This window comes from Colossoma macropomum, unplaced genomic scaffold (assembly GCF_904425465.1).
Source record: "Colossoma macropomum unplaced genomic scaffold, Colossoma_macropomum, whole genome shotgun sequence".
In the NCBI taxonomy this organism is placed as follows: domain Eukaryota; kingdom Metazoa; phylum Chordata; class Actinopteri; order Characiformes; family Serrasalmidae; genus Colossoma; species Colossoma macropomum.
In genome coordinates, this window is record NW_023494797.1 from 10,205,384 (window position 1) to 10,220,400 (window position 15,017).

The following is a 15,017-nucleotide window of genomic DNA, read 5'->3' on the forward strand; positions in this document are numbered from 1 at the left end:
TTGAAATAATGATGTCACTGAAGGTTACACGCTAACAAATCACTAAGGGCTAGATGCACACCTCCAAATTTACTGTGATGTTAAAAGCAAATAGCATAGCAGTAACAGATTTTCTCATTAATAAACAAGGATTTCTTAGAAGCCAATGATTTAATGAATGATTGAAACAATCTTTTCTATAGTGTTCTTGAATATGTTTGCTCACAAATGCAAGTCATGAACAAATTATTCACATGCACCTACTGTATTAAGGAGCAAATATATTTAATAGGCGCATTTTAATCTGTTGAACTGCATTGCGACTGCAGTCTTAGGAGTATATGAATAGGAAGTTGTCTTGCTTGAGAAGGACTTCAGAGCGCATAACAACAGAATTCAGTATTAAGTACTTTACGGTGACTTTGAACATGCCTCAGCCAGTCCGATAATATAAAAAACAGATATAAATCAAGGAGAGACGTCACTTTGCTCATGATAAAGAAAGGATTATCGTTGTTAAATCAGCACAGTCATGCATTTTTTTTGTCCTGCGCAAATGTTTTTTCCTTCACTTCCTTTACCTTGTCTTTTTTCTTATCCTTTTTTGTCACCACTTTTGACTATGGATTCAACTTCGCTGTTAACTATATTGTGATATAGTTCACGATTGTTTACTTCTTTACTTCTGGTTGGCTTTTACATAATTCACATATAAAAATACTGCAGCAGTAAGGAGAGACCGGTGCAGTTTTACAAATCTGGCCCTATATGTTTTATTGTGCTTCAGGTCCAGATGAGTTTGTGTGGGTATGGATGCGTCCTGACATGCAGTCCAAAAACTGTAAAATGATTTACCAGTAATCTTGTATCAATTGATAAATCAATTAATTTATTTATATGTCAAATCGTTTTTGTTGTTTTGCAATTTTCAGAAATTGTGTTATTAATTAAAGTACAACAAAAATTGCTAGAGAGCTCATTATATATATGTAAACACATAGTGTATATAAATATATAGTGTAATCACAATAACTATTTCATTAATAAACAAATATATATATATATATATATATATATATATATATATATATATATATATATATATATAATAGAAATGCTTGAAATATCAATTTTGTTTATTAATGAAATTGTTGTGATTACACTATGTATTTATATTACTCATTATTGGTGACATCTAACTATTATTATTATTATTATTTTATTTATTTATTTTTATTACTATTGCAACAATATTAACAATAACACTTTAAACAAAACAGTAGCATTCAACATTTAATTGGTTACAGTTAATGATTATTAGACATGACAGATTAGGTGTGTATGTAACATTGTTGTGCTGCAAAACTCATCTCCATCAAGATGGCTAAAAATGTCACCTAGAGTTGCTATAGATGACATGTCATGCCAATGAAAAGGTAACTAAATACTATATTTCTGGCAATATGCTAAAGGAAAACCAAATGTATGCTCTCTCCACAACTCCCTATAATCATATGTTTTTATCAGCTGTTGTATAACTTTGTGTTAATGCATGCATCACTATTTTTCATTGTCATAAAATTAAATCAGTGGCCCCCAGTAAAATTCCAGGGGAATGAATCCCAGGAATGCAGTGATCCAAGTGAAATTTCAGAATAAACTAGACCACTGGCATGTAGTAAGTGTATCAGGATTTGGCCCCATCATTTCATCAGGATTGAAAATAAGAGGGGGGGTGCGTATAGCCCTGGGGCACCTCTTCCCCCAAGTTACCCTATAATGCAAAATACATCACACTCACAATATCTATAGTTTCATTGCAATGTTTCATCCACACTGTGCTTGCCTAGAATACACCTTTACAATTCCTGCAACCTTTTTATATCCACACAGTGTGACTGAGGTCTCTATATTTAATTTCTTGAGCCCCGTTTATTGACTTACCTCCATAAACAGCAGAAACACAGTCTCAGTTTGTCTATATGCGCTTTTAAGATACCGTCTGACACTTCATTGTGTTTTGAATTTACAAAAATCAAACACCATTCCAATATTGCATCATCACGAATTAAATATCATATTTAAACTACATGCCTTACAAAAGAAATGACTGATTTGATTATGTAAGGCACAAATCTGTATGCTGACATTTGCTTTGTAGCCGGTCACCACCTGCGTTTATGTGAAAACAGCGCCATCTTTTGTTCTCCCGGTTTATATGTTCATGGGAGGGATTATAGTGGTTCGTCTCTCTCTTTCTGTTTCCAGTGTCGACAACGAGGGCCGAGTGGTGAGAATAAACTATAATAATGCTACGCGAGACTCTGTCCTGGACCTGCCACTGGACCAGGTCCAGCCGTTCTACAGCTCCCTGAAGACCTTTGTGGAGCTGATGAACCAGCCAGAAAATGTGGTCACCTACAGGATGGAGCCAGGTTAGTGTAACGGCCTGCTGAAGCAAGACTAACAAGTCAGCCCCATTTAGAGCTAACTCTCTTCTCTACCTGTTTACTCAAGTTTTATTGCCGCTTGGACTTACTTCATACTGACTTCCAAATCAGTAACAGATACTGAACTTGGCTGAAGACTGTTATGCATGAGCTGTCACAGTGTTGTTTTTGTTATTGACTTAAACATGTGTAAAAGCTTTGGTCCATTTTGCCATTTGAGAGGGTAGAGAGGCCAGCGCTTAATGGAAAACAGAATAGCACGGACAGTAATAGCTGCCAAAACTTTGGAGTTTGGAGAAGGCCTTTTCCTTTCGGATAGTTGCTAGTTATTGTCTCCTACCAGACATATGATTTCTGGTCGTCTTCTCATCGGGAAGAAAAAATTATGGATATTTATTATTTATTATATATTCCCTCATATCTACAATATATATGTAATATATTGTGACAAACACCTATATGTACGTGTAATATATATATGTATATATATTGTGATGAATCTTGTCAAGTATGACATATTAAGAGCAGTTGTCAACTTTCTCAACCTCAAATGAACAGCAAACATAATCTTAATATAACTATTGTAGCGCTGCGGGTGTTAATTATTTGCATTATTTTCTTCATAGAATGTTTGATAGCACTCTACAGATGGATAATACATGGGTACTAAAGAATGAGTTATTAATTGTAACAGTAAAAAGTTGGTGATAAAATGGTAAAATAATGCAAAAAACCAACTCTAATTACTTAGAAATAAGATCTTAATTCTAGTTGATGCAAAATAATTAAACAGTCATTGCAGCCTTTTTTACATTTATAGGAATAAGCTGTCAAACTCTTACAGCTTAAAATCTGCTTAATCAACATATCACAATAATTCTCTTACATCTTATATAGTTTTGTAATATTAGGGTTATTACCCTAAAACAGTAAAGTAGTTGTGCTAAAATGATGTGGATTACTGCTGTAAAATGCTAATTAACTTGTTTCTACTTTGTTTTAAAACTCTTATGTCTTTAAATGGTCAGTTGCAGTATGATGGACAGACATAGGTACAGGCTGTAATTACAGTGAAATAGTGTTGGAGCTGTAAAACGCAAACTTACTTTTTTCTGTCTTGTTTCTCAGTTACTGCATCTCAGAACAAGTGCTAAAATCATTTCCGTGTAGGGCATTATAATCACCCATGGTTGTACTATCACTTTTATATGTAGGCCCACCTACAGAAATGCTGTTACCCAGGAACAGATGAGGTAAATGTACTGAGATTCACAGAATCAGGGCTGGAAAATACATCACATGCTCCTTTTGTGTTACTTGTTACCTGTTAAATACTCTATCTATAAAACACAGACCTGGTAAAAAGGCTCAGAAATTAGTTCAGTGATGGAGAAAAACTTATTTTGACGTATTATTTAGTAACAAACAGAAAATTTAAATGTATTTTTAGGTTAGTACAACTTGTTACCGTTAGTTTATCATTTTGTTTCTGACTTGTTACAGCTACAATTACTCACTTATTATTTAGTACCATGTAATTTATTAGCATGTAAGTTTTTAGGTAAATATAACTTGTAACCATAATATTACCACATCATTACTCACTTATTATTGAGCTGTAAAGTGCTATCAAACTGTTTTTTTTGTGTGTGTTAGAACATGGTTATTATCATGCTGAAAGTAGGATACATTTTACATGTTTTTGGTATTTTTCTGATGTTTTGTATTTAAATTTATCAGTCTACAAATTTACCAGCCTGTATTGCTGTGACAAGTGGCTTGTGATGTTACCCTTGTAGCTCTGGAGCATTGCCTATTAAAGAACAGGTGAAGGACTAGAGCTAGGTTAAATGTGAATAAGGTTATGCGTGAGTTAGGCAGGAGATTTCCTAAAAATACCAGTTGTAATACTCAAAGTACCTTATTAGAAAAAGGAAGTCTTTTTTTTATAACATTTTGATATAACTTGGCTTAATTGTGTTAGAAACAAATATTATATTTTTATATCACTTGAAAGGACGTGTTTTGAACTGTTTTACTCTAAAATAGCAGGACTGTAACCATAGTGCTTTAGTCCTGCTGTTTGCTCTTGTTGTCCAGCCGGTGTCACTAATGTGCACAAGTTTAAAAAGCTTTGAGTGATAAAACCATTTACAAAATATCATTTTACACGAATTTAAAGGAAAGTTTCACAGCTTCGGAAAACTTTGTTTTACCATCAGAACAAGTGGCTCAGCTGTTAAAAGTTTTTTTCTGTTGTGAGTTTGAATCCTGGAAATGCTACAACCAAAAAAGAGAAAAGGGGGAGATCATTATTGGCAAGCTGAGGTACAAAACCTTGTACCTCAATTTTTTGTCTTTTTTTAATAATTACCAGCTTCCTTTACACTGTGTCAAAATTGAAATAGAAATGGTCCAAAATCACTCAGAATTAAATACTGTTAGATTAACTTGCTCTGAGGATTTAGAATATTATTTTTCAGCAGTCAAAATCTGTCCAAACATGTGATGTCATAGAACCAAAACTCAATTGTCTGTTCTACGCAGGTGAACTTGTGACCTTCGATAACTGGCGTCTGCTACACGGCCGTAAGAGCTACGTGTCCCACAGCAGCCTGAGACACCTGGAGGGTGCGTACTTGGATTGGGATGAAGTCATGTCCCGCCTACGGATCCTCCGCAAGGCTGTTCATGGAGACAGCTAAACTCCTCTGAGGTGGAGATAGTGGTTCAGTAGGTGTCTAAGCTTAAAGCTGAAACTTTGTGCTGCGCTGGGCTGGGCTAACCTTTCTTTATGGCACTTTTAGTGACAACCCTTCACCTCAGAAAGCCTCTCAACTGAAAAAAAAATGTCTGCTCAGCACAACAGTCTGTGATTGTGGAGCGGCCTCGCATGTACATATGGACATTCACTGGTTTTCACCTTGAGAAGTCAATAAGATCTTGGCCTCTCCCACTGATACTAGCATTCATACAGGACTTCAACATAGCAAATCTTCTATGGTTTGTTTAGTTTCCGTCAGTCTTCTTTCTCTGTAGTTTTATGTTCTCAGCCAGTAAATCTTTTCTCTCAGAGCCAAAAGCACCAGCACACTCAGAAATGGGTTTTGGGAATTTGTGAACATCGTGGGTGATATCTTAATCAGAGTAATATCTTAATCAGAAAAATAATTAGTAGACAGAATTTTGACTCTTTATTTGCAGTCCACTACCTAAGATCCAGTAAAATATCCAAATTCTGCATAACATTCTATCAGGCTGCACAAAACCCTGATACAGTGGCATTTCCTCTTGGCTTTACGACTTTTTTGGGGTTGCACAGAAAGAATCTGAAACTTTTTATCATCGAGATAACATTGTTATCTTGGTAAAAACTCACTGGTCAGCAATATTTTCACTACATTTCCATTTTTAATAACAAAAAGAATATATATGGCCTCTCTATAACCTGTGGCATTTTGGAGCTTATCTACTATACTGTAAAGATCTTCTATGCCTGTTTTTATGCTGCAAGTTCTACCCTCGTGTTGCATTATAATGGACTGTTCAAAGTTTAAATACTTCAAACATGAATACAGTTTTAGTGCATTTCTGTACATTTCCATCAGTCACCTATTCCCAGTTCCCAGTTTGGTTTTATTTTATGTCTGTGGTCCACTCCCCAGCCTTGTTCTTAATTTCGGATGCTCTGAGCAGCATCGCTGAAGTGCCAAGCTATTATTCAGTAGTACCAGGCAATTATGGCTTTATAGTTTAGTAACAACATGTCAGACATTTTTGCATCCTAGACTTTATTTATAGTCATAATGCTTTATCTGGGTGTTGTAAATTATTAATTTAAATGATGTCATAGCTTTTAAAGAAATGACAGTATAGTCAGGGTTTTATTTAGCAAAACAGCTGACTTTAAATTTGTGGGCTTTAGCTTGCAAAGTAGGCTGTTTCTTACACAGCTTTGCCTGAAACTTTATTCTAAAAATGAATTTAGTCTTAGCTTGAAAATCTGCAATTACAATGCATAAACAGTTCATTGCTGTTATCCTGAGAAAACCTTGTTAATGTTTTGTGGGGGTTTTTACTTCTTTACATAAAATGCAGATCATGGTAACTTGGTGTTTTAACAACTGTGGAGTTGAAGCTGCTCTTGATGTTTAGGTCAGAAGGGTAGTTTTCCTCTTTCTTCTCAGAGGTGTTTTATGGTTTCATTAGTATGCCAAGTACTGTATGTCACTAGCAAAAATAATGTGTTTACCTTGGGCACAATCAATGCATAATCACCTTGATATCCGTTTAACTTGGTGTCTTAACTTTTCTGTCCTTTTTTCTTTTTTTTGCAGTAGTTAAGCACAACAGAGTGAGTAAAGTGTCCTATAATGCTTAAGGAAAACAAAGGGACTTTCAACAGTGTACACAGATTAGTGCTGGGTGATGCATGCAGGATGTTTTCCAAATATATCAGGGAATCAGGGTATCTGGTGATATTTGACGTCTGCATTGATATAGTTAATGAACCCAGGCCTCCTGAGTACTGGCATGCATTACAAACTTGGCATAGCTTGTTTTGATTATTATATCTTGTAAAATTATACCAAAGGGAACCCTACACAATATTGTGGACATAATACAGAAAATCATCTTCTAAAAATGAAGCTTACTGTTTATTTAGTTTTTTTTTGTTACCTCTCAATACCGCCAAGACTGAAAATCAGTTTCTGAAACCGGTACAGACAGCATATCCCCCAGCACTAACACAGATTTACTACTGTTCAGGGTGAAATCTGCAAGGCTCAGTGCTTTCAGTAACACTGTATTTACACTTTATTGAAATAAATCTTTTCAAAACAAAGTGGGTGTATGTGTGTAATTTAGGGTTGCAGTCATTGCAGTGTGAGTAGAAATTATGGCAATACTGAGTTAATAAAGGAATGGTCTGCTAAAACTCAGCACTTTACACTTCAGAACAGTTGGTGAATGAAGCCCATTGACTGTAACATTGAGTGTAACATTAAAAAGAGTACATAATTAGGCCTGTTTGACTGGACTTACTGCTTTACAATCTGTGAAACACAGAATGAAAAGAATTGTATTGTTCTTGTTAGCATTTTTGTGGCATTACTATTTTTTTTTGTCAGTTCAAACAAAATATTAATAATAAACTTTAAAATTACAGCTTATATTAAAATGCAGCTCAAAGTGCTTTAAAGGGTAAATAAGACCAGCATAAGAGAAGAAACAAAAAATAGAAAAGATTAAGAAAAAATGAAAAAGGAAAATGTAAAGTAGCAAAGTAACAAAACACCATCATAAAAATAAGTATTTTATATTAATATAACATACTGAAAGGGGAAAACAGTAAATAGTGGCTCAAATGCAATAAAACAAAAACCATTAAATGAAACAATAAATACGACTAAACAACAATAAAGAAAGGCTAAAGTAACGAGATATGGTTGAAGCTGTTATATAAAACTGCTAACTGACGATGCTTATGGCTGTGTGTGTTGTGGAAAGAAGCTCTACAGTTTGGAGCATAAATCGATAGTTCTGGTCCTAAAATCTGATTAGCTGATCCGTGTTCGAAGCCCTTGTAAAATCCGTGATATACCACTCCTATGACCGCCTCACAACAACTGAACTGTGTATTACTGCGCCACGGCACTAAAAAGACTCTTGTGCTGTTAATGGAATAATCTTTGACCCTCATGCTGCTCACATGGACCACCGAGTATAGTGATGAAGTAGGAGTTTTTTTGTTTAAACTGAGGGTCTGATGACTTCTTAACTAGAACTAGGCTAGTTAGCTAGCTAACAGGCTAAATGATAGCCAACAGCCTAAACAACTCCATCATTAATATCACAGACTTTAATTAAAGTACTTACGGCATGATTAACTAGAAAACGGCAGAATACAAGTCTAAAAAATGTCACTTGAATGGATTACGCGCTTCGTATTTCAGTCAGAAGTCGCGTCAAACCCAGGCTGAATCCCAAACGGCTCCACACTCCCTAAATAGCGTGCTAACTGTGAAGGTTTAATAATTCTAGCCTCTACAGCCAAATAGTGCACCGTTTATTAATTATAGCTGTGGCTGAGTCCCAAATGAGTATTTCGTAGCTGTATTTTGCTCTGTTGGGGTGCAGGATCCAGTATTCAATTTCCATTTGAGATTCAGCCCCAGCACGAGAAGATGGGCGCTGCTGGATTAGTGCTAAATAAAACTCGCTGTGGTAATCTGGTGACCAGAAAGTACTTATAAAGCAAACGTTTCTGCTTAAACAGTGCTGTGTTATCATATGTTCATTCTTATACGATAAAATTTTTAAAAATCATGAAAAGACCGCAGTGTACAGCGACGGCCGACCGAACGTTCTCCTCATTCCCCGGTCCATGGTTACTTGGCAACGATACCGCACTCTGAAGGAACTACATTTCTTGGCGGAATACTTGTTTATGTCGATTATTATTAATAATAACTTTTTAATAATTTTCTGTAAAGTCGTGTATTTTATCATATTTTATGTTGGCCGCCGTTTTATAAAAGCAATAAGCCGCTTGATGCTGTGCGTTACTGTGATTTTATCCTGGGAAGGGTGTTCTTAGGCACGACGCCTTAATACATCAGTCCTTACTAACGTGTCAAACCTCAGAATAACCGAAAACTGTGATGCACATTGTGTATAGTGCATTGTGTACATTGTCTCTTGACGAACCATGGTGCCATGTCGCCCATCCCGAATGTACATCCTTTCTTTCTGACCCCAAACTAATATCTGCCAATCCAAACCAACGTTTTTGGGTGATATTAGCTGCATTTCCAGCCAAAGGAATTTTTATGCAAACGTTTTTATCACTTTAAAAAGTTTGTGGATGTGGCTACGGAAACGGAAATTGTCAGTAATATTTTATGAATTTCGAGAAAACATTTTGCTGTTGCATTTCCATTTAGCGTTCTAATACCTGAAATGAAACCTACACTGGAAATGCATTTATGCATAAATTTAGCGTCGTGACACATTTTCCTACATTTCAATTAATTACAATTAATAATAATAATAATAATAATAATAATCATCATCATCATCATAATAGTTAACTTTTTTTTTAATCAGTAGGTTATGGGGAAGTCAGTGAAGCCAGAATTATACAAATTACAACATACATTAAATTAGAAACAGAAAGCATTTTTTTAAATGAACAAAACTTATGCAACAGCTGTTTTTTGCAGGAAATGATGTTATTACATAAATCATTTTTATAGCTACAGGTCAGTTTGATGGAAACAAGCTGTGAAAGCACAGCGAAAACACATTTTATCTAGATTTTACATCTATATTTTCATTTTACTTTCCGAGATTTGAGCATCAAGTCCATCGAAACAGCTCTATTATTTTAGCCTTCTAGCTTCAGAGTGAAACTAAAGAAGCAAACTTAAGACACCAAACAGGTCTTGGCCAGTTGACTGTGTTTGGGGTAAGAAGAAAATGATGTACATTTGATTATTCTGCGAACCATTCATTTAAACCCCAGCAGAAAATCAGCACACATCACTACATCAGCACTTAATATCCCATCATGTAAAAACACACACAAACCAGTTCAGGGAGTCATTTGGGTTGAACATCTTTTATTGTCATATTGCCAAAGCTGTACAGGTTCTATAAATACTTTTTAAACACTGAAATATTTACATCCAAACGTCTCTCTTTCTCTCTCTTCCTCCTCCTTTTCCCTCTTGCTCTGAGCTCTAAGAGGAACAGAATGAAAGGCCAGACGAGCGCAGACGCTGCAGTGTCTGTTAGGACCGTGGTCATTCAGCACTCACCAAATCAAAACACCCGTCTTTGGAGACTCTTTGAAGTGGTGGATCTTGTCTTGTGCTATTTACAACTAAAGCCTACGGACAGCGGGCCTTATTAATAACCATCTAAAATGATTGCTCTTCGTGGGAACGCACACCAACATACACATTCATGAATGGACATGTGTTTAAAATCATAACACGTAAAAGGACATTAAAACATATACCAGAGATGCTGTAACACAGCCTCCTCCGTGAGTACAGACAGACAGACAGACACACACACACACACACACACACACACAAGCAGGAAAGGGACAGTTTAAATTGGACGTTTCTCCAAATTATGTAATATTTAGGTTCCCTCAAACAGTGATTGGACATCAGTAGACTTACAGACCTACATGTGAATACAAGAGATCTCCAAACACAGCTGTTTTTCAGCTTTCACACACTCAATAATGCCTCCTTCTGTTACTGTGTTGATCACATCCAGTCCCCCAGCCTTCACTCTGACAGGGGACGGTGGAGAACAGTTCTCATTACAGGGCATGTTCTCGATACCCACTACAGATAGTATTGCACATCTACTCAACAAACCACAGTTTGTTTTTTAGAACTTTTTTTTTTTCGAACATTGCTCCAGTGAAATGTACAGTGTAATTTTTTTGCTTGTTTTTTGATTTTTTTTTTCTTCTTACAGCAACATGCAATATCATAGCTGTTCACAAACAGAGCTTTTACAGTAGAACTAGTACAGTAGGCTCAGGGCAAAGCTAAAGAGCTACACATATTTTGGACCACTAAGAGCAGGTGAGGAAGGCTGAATGAAATGCTTAAAACTGGTGCTCCCTGGTGGCTTGTTTGGGGATAACATATGTCATAGCCTTGCAGATGGAGTGTTTTAAACGCTTCGTCAACCTTAGACAGGGCAAACTGGAGGTTACGGTACCACTGAGCACATATAATAATTTATCACAGTCTCTGGATTCAAAGACATGAAGATGAATTTAGGAAAAGCAGGAGCCGGAGAGCTTGTCAGGACATGAACTGGGGATGCAAATGCCAGTTTGCAGATGTGCATTGGACCCGCATGCAAGCGGACACCTCTGACCACATGCAAGAGGTGGGGACAGCAGCTCAGCCATGTAGGAAAGATGCAGCCCACTGGAGACTTGATAACAAGGATGCTGATCAGTTGCAGTTGAAGAGAGGTCCGCTGTGGGCATGCTTACTGTTCTGTGGTGAAAGGACGAAGATGTGTAGTCATGGACGAAATTAATCGACTGAAAGGTCGAGGACCAAAGTTTGACAAAAAGGACCAGTTAGGGTGTATTCACTTCTCTGTGAAGTAGATTAATCAAGTTGATAAGATTGATAAATATAAGGAATATTGTCCAGAAGAGGGCAGTGAAGCTCAAGCCAGTAGTACAGAAGCAGATGATCTGGCCTGGATCTACAGCCTGGAGAACATGGTATGGTGTAGGTATGACAGAGAAAACTAGGACAGGGCTGGAAAAAGTACAGCAGAGAAATGTGCACTAGCTGGGCAGCGGGCGAGGGGACAGCATCTTGGGTCTGCCCTCTGCCTCCTTCCCCTTTACTGCAGCCATGTAGGAGAAGAGACAGAGCACGGAGTAACAGATCTGATGTGCCTGAAAAAGAAGGAAAAAATTCCAAGAAATTTAACTTTATTCCAAAACTAGGAAACAGGACCTTCATTATAAAAACCATTAGCTTATTTGTCTTACCATTGGAGTCTTGTACTTGTGGATCACCACTTCTTTAGTTTCAGGAACTGCAATCACAGGTGCAAGAGACAAAACAAAAGAGTTTGGAAGAGGTGGAAGAAAAAAAAAGAAAACAAAAACAAAAAAAAAGGAGTGAGAAGAAAGCGAATAAAAGAAAATGACAAAATAAGAGATTTAACAAGTGATTGTGAGAGATATAGAGCAAGAAAGAGGTAGACAAAAGAGCGAGAGAAACAAAGAGACGAGATAGAAAGTGTAAGAGGAGTGAGAAAGGGAGAAAGACAGTGAGCAAGACAGAGAGAGATATAGAGTGAGAGAGAGTGCGAGCAAAACAGATAGGGAGAGAGTTTGAGCCAAAGACAGAGATAGAAAAAGAGCGGCAGAGTGACAGTAAAAGAAAATGAGGAAGAGAGCAAGCAAAAGAGAGAGAGAGTGCGTTTAATCAAGAGAGAGACAGAACAGGAGAAACAGGGTGAGAGCAGAAGAGCGAGAATGAGGAAGAGACAGCAAAAGAGTGACAGCAAGCAAAAGAGAGCGTTTGAGAGAGAGAGAGAGAGAGAGAGAGAGAGAAAGAGCACAAAAAAACGAGAGCGATCGAGCAAAAGAGAGAGGAAGACAGAACAAGAGAGTGAGAGCAAGCAAGAAAGCACAAAAGAGCAAAAGACAGCAACAAAAAGCAAAAAGAGGGAGAGAACGCAAGCAAGAGAGAGTGAGAGAGATATGAGAGAGAGGAGAGAGGGAGGAGAGAGGGAGAGATGGCCCAGGGCAGAATGAAATAAGGAGTCAACAAATAGTTAAACACAACATAATCATCATTCTTACCAAAACTATCAAACAGATCAGAAGAGCATCAGTGGTCTGATCTGATCGGGCCTTTTGATCAGACTAAAGTAGCTGGACCAGTCAGCCACAATGGTTCAACAAACCAACCACTGAGTGTCTAAAATACTGTTTTCGTTAGCAACCATTTCCTTTTTAAGCTACGAGCACAAAGACCTCTAGCAGAACTTTAGCAGAAGACAAGCAAATTACCACTATAAGAGGATGATAATCTCATTGTGAGAGAAGTGGTCCAGGGCTTGCCAGGCTTACTATTGCTTATGGAATGGTGAATAGCTACAAGCATGATAACATGAACTTAGCAAAATGTCTGACAGCCAAGGCAGTGATAATGAGACAGACATGTATTAGTCAGTAAGGGAAAGAGAGAGGAGGACGAATGGAAGGAGAAGAGAGGGAAGAGGAGGAGAGGTAGAAGAGATCAAGGTGACAGCACTTTACCTGCTGGAGAATGAAGGTTTTCATAGCAGCAAAGATGAGGGGGCGGATTACAAAAAGGAAGCACAGAGACACGGCAGTAACCCAGTCTAGCCCTGACCCTGACTGTCCTCCATTCAAAAGCCGAACAACTACACATACCTTTATACGATGTACTACTAAAATTGTATAAATGAGGCAGTCATCACCCCCAAAAAACTGTCATACCTCATACACAACACAAAACAGGCTATGCTGTCTGGATCTAAGATAAAAGTCTACATACACGGTTACAAAAGGATGAACAACTCAATCCGTGAACGAGACTAGTTAGAAGCTATGATAATGTGATTCCAGCACAAACTTGATTTAGAGTTACTCCACAAAGTTTAACCATCCCTGTTTTAATACTGTTTTTAACATCCCTTCTTTGACTTATTTCTAAGAAATGTCTACAAGGTAGGTTTTTAGAGGCAATTTAACATCTGGACATCTTGTCTAGTTCCTATCATCACCGTGAACAATTCTGACTGTTGTTTTTCTCACACTGCTCTGAATGACTGTTGATGTGACTGTTATTTTACTATTCTAAGGGCTATACAACTAGCAACAACATAAAATGATGATAAAGGCACCACTGTTCTCATTCAAAACTTGACAAACTAGACAAAACAGTATGTTTCTGCTTAAAAAAAAAGTTTGATTTGTTAGTTAACTGTTTATTGAGGTTAGCCATTGCTATGGTATCCTAGGATGTCGCTAAGGTGTTGTTAGGCCATTGGTATGATAGTATCCCAGGTTGTTTCTAAGGTGCTGCTAGGCTTCTGGTATGGTATCCTAGTTCCTACTGAAAAATCTGCTCTCTATGTCCCCTCCTCTGCTTGTGTAATTTAGGTGCTGTGCACTTCTGAGTGATAAGGCAAAGTCGGCAAGAGTATGTTAAAAACAGTATCAAAACACAGGCTCTCACTCTAGGTCACGGACTTCATGTCAAGAGCTCCTTTTTGCCCTCTAATAACTCGCATTGCAACTTGCATTATATTTTTCCCATCATCAGTATTATTTATGCACTAGGATAAAAACAAACCAACCAACAAAAAAGCTAAAAATCACTTAGAATGAGACATGTAAACTATCACAGTCTAAGCGAGCCATTATGCTTTGTAGTTTGGTTTACTGCCGTGTCGCGTACAGGCCTAGAATCAAAATGGGGGTAATTACCAAATTCCTCCAGGACAAAGACTCCCTTCACTGTATTGCACTTTTTAATGTGATTCAGCTCTATGAAAACCTAAAATGAAAAAACAAACAAAAGAACAGGGCACACTGTTACCAACTCAATCACACTTTGTGTAAACAAAAAAATAAAAATAAAAAAAAGAACAGTTTTAAAGAAACGACAACCTGGACAGTCAGTAAACAGTAAAACAGGGAGAAACGAAGACAGCACTTAAGCAAGCTCTGTAAAAGCTACTAGAACTCAAAAAGACTACACAGAGAGCGGAAGTTTCCATGCTGAGAAGCTTACATGGGCCGAATGAATGATGGCTAACTACACAGTGTGAACGTGACGTCTCTTCATTTAACATTAATATGCTACAACCCATTAACCCCATAAGAAAAGAAATACAACCAAAACATGATTTTCTTTAAGAAAGCTGCCATACTGTATGTCATTTATGTTACTTATTTGATCAGCAGAATCTATATTAAAAAAAGATGCACTTGTTTTACAAATGGCTAACGGTAACGTTAATGAAAACTATGATGGTCTGAGGCTG

General features: G+C 37.1%; 2 protein-coding genes across 21 annotated transcripts in view; one reads left to right on the forward strand and one right to left on the reverse strand.

The window, feature by feature from the left end:
- Positions 1-7,454, forward strand: part of bbox1 (butyrobetaine (gamma), 2-oxoglutarate dioxygenase (gamma-butyrobetaine hydroxylase) 1) — a 33,124-nt gene extending 25,670 nt beyond the window's left edge. For both annotated transcript variants that reach the window (XM_036584252.1, XM_036584253.1), the window contains exons 7-8: positions 2,248-2,414; positions 4,977-7,454. In XM_036584252.1, coding sequence (XP_036440145.1) covers positions 2,248-2,414; positions 4,977-5,134 — 325 coding nt within the window. In that variant the 3' untranslated portion in view covers positions 5,135-7,454. The remainder of the gene's footprint in view (positions 1-2,247; positions 2,415-4,976) is intronic.
- A 2,579-nt stretch (positions 7,455-10,033) lies between these two features.
- madd (MAP-kinase activating death domain) overlaps positions 10,034-15,017 on the reverse strand; it is a 73,912-nt gene continuing 68,928 nt past the window's right edge. For 12 of the 19 annotated variants that reach the window (XM_036584264.1, XM_036584263.1, XM_036584260.1 and 9 more), the window contains 3 exons: positions 14,458-14,527; positions 11,980-12,026; positions 10,034-11,883 (listed from right to left, as the gene is read on the reverse strand). In XM_036584264.1, the coding sequence (XP_036440157.1) occupies positions 11,770-11,883; positions 11,980-12,026; positions 14,458-14,527 (231 nt within the window). In that variant the 3' untranslated portion in view covers positions 10,034-11,769. The remainder of the gene's footprint in view (positions 11,884-11,979; positions 12,027-14,457; positions 14,528-15,017) is intronic. The other 7 variants (XM_036584273.1, XM_036584274.1, XM_036584271.1 and 4 more) reach the window with 2 other exon arrangements.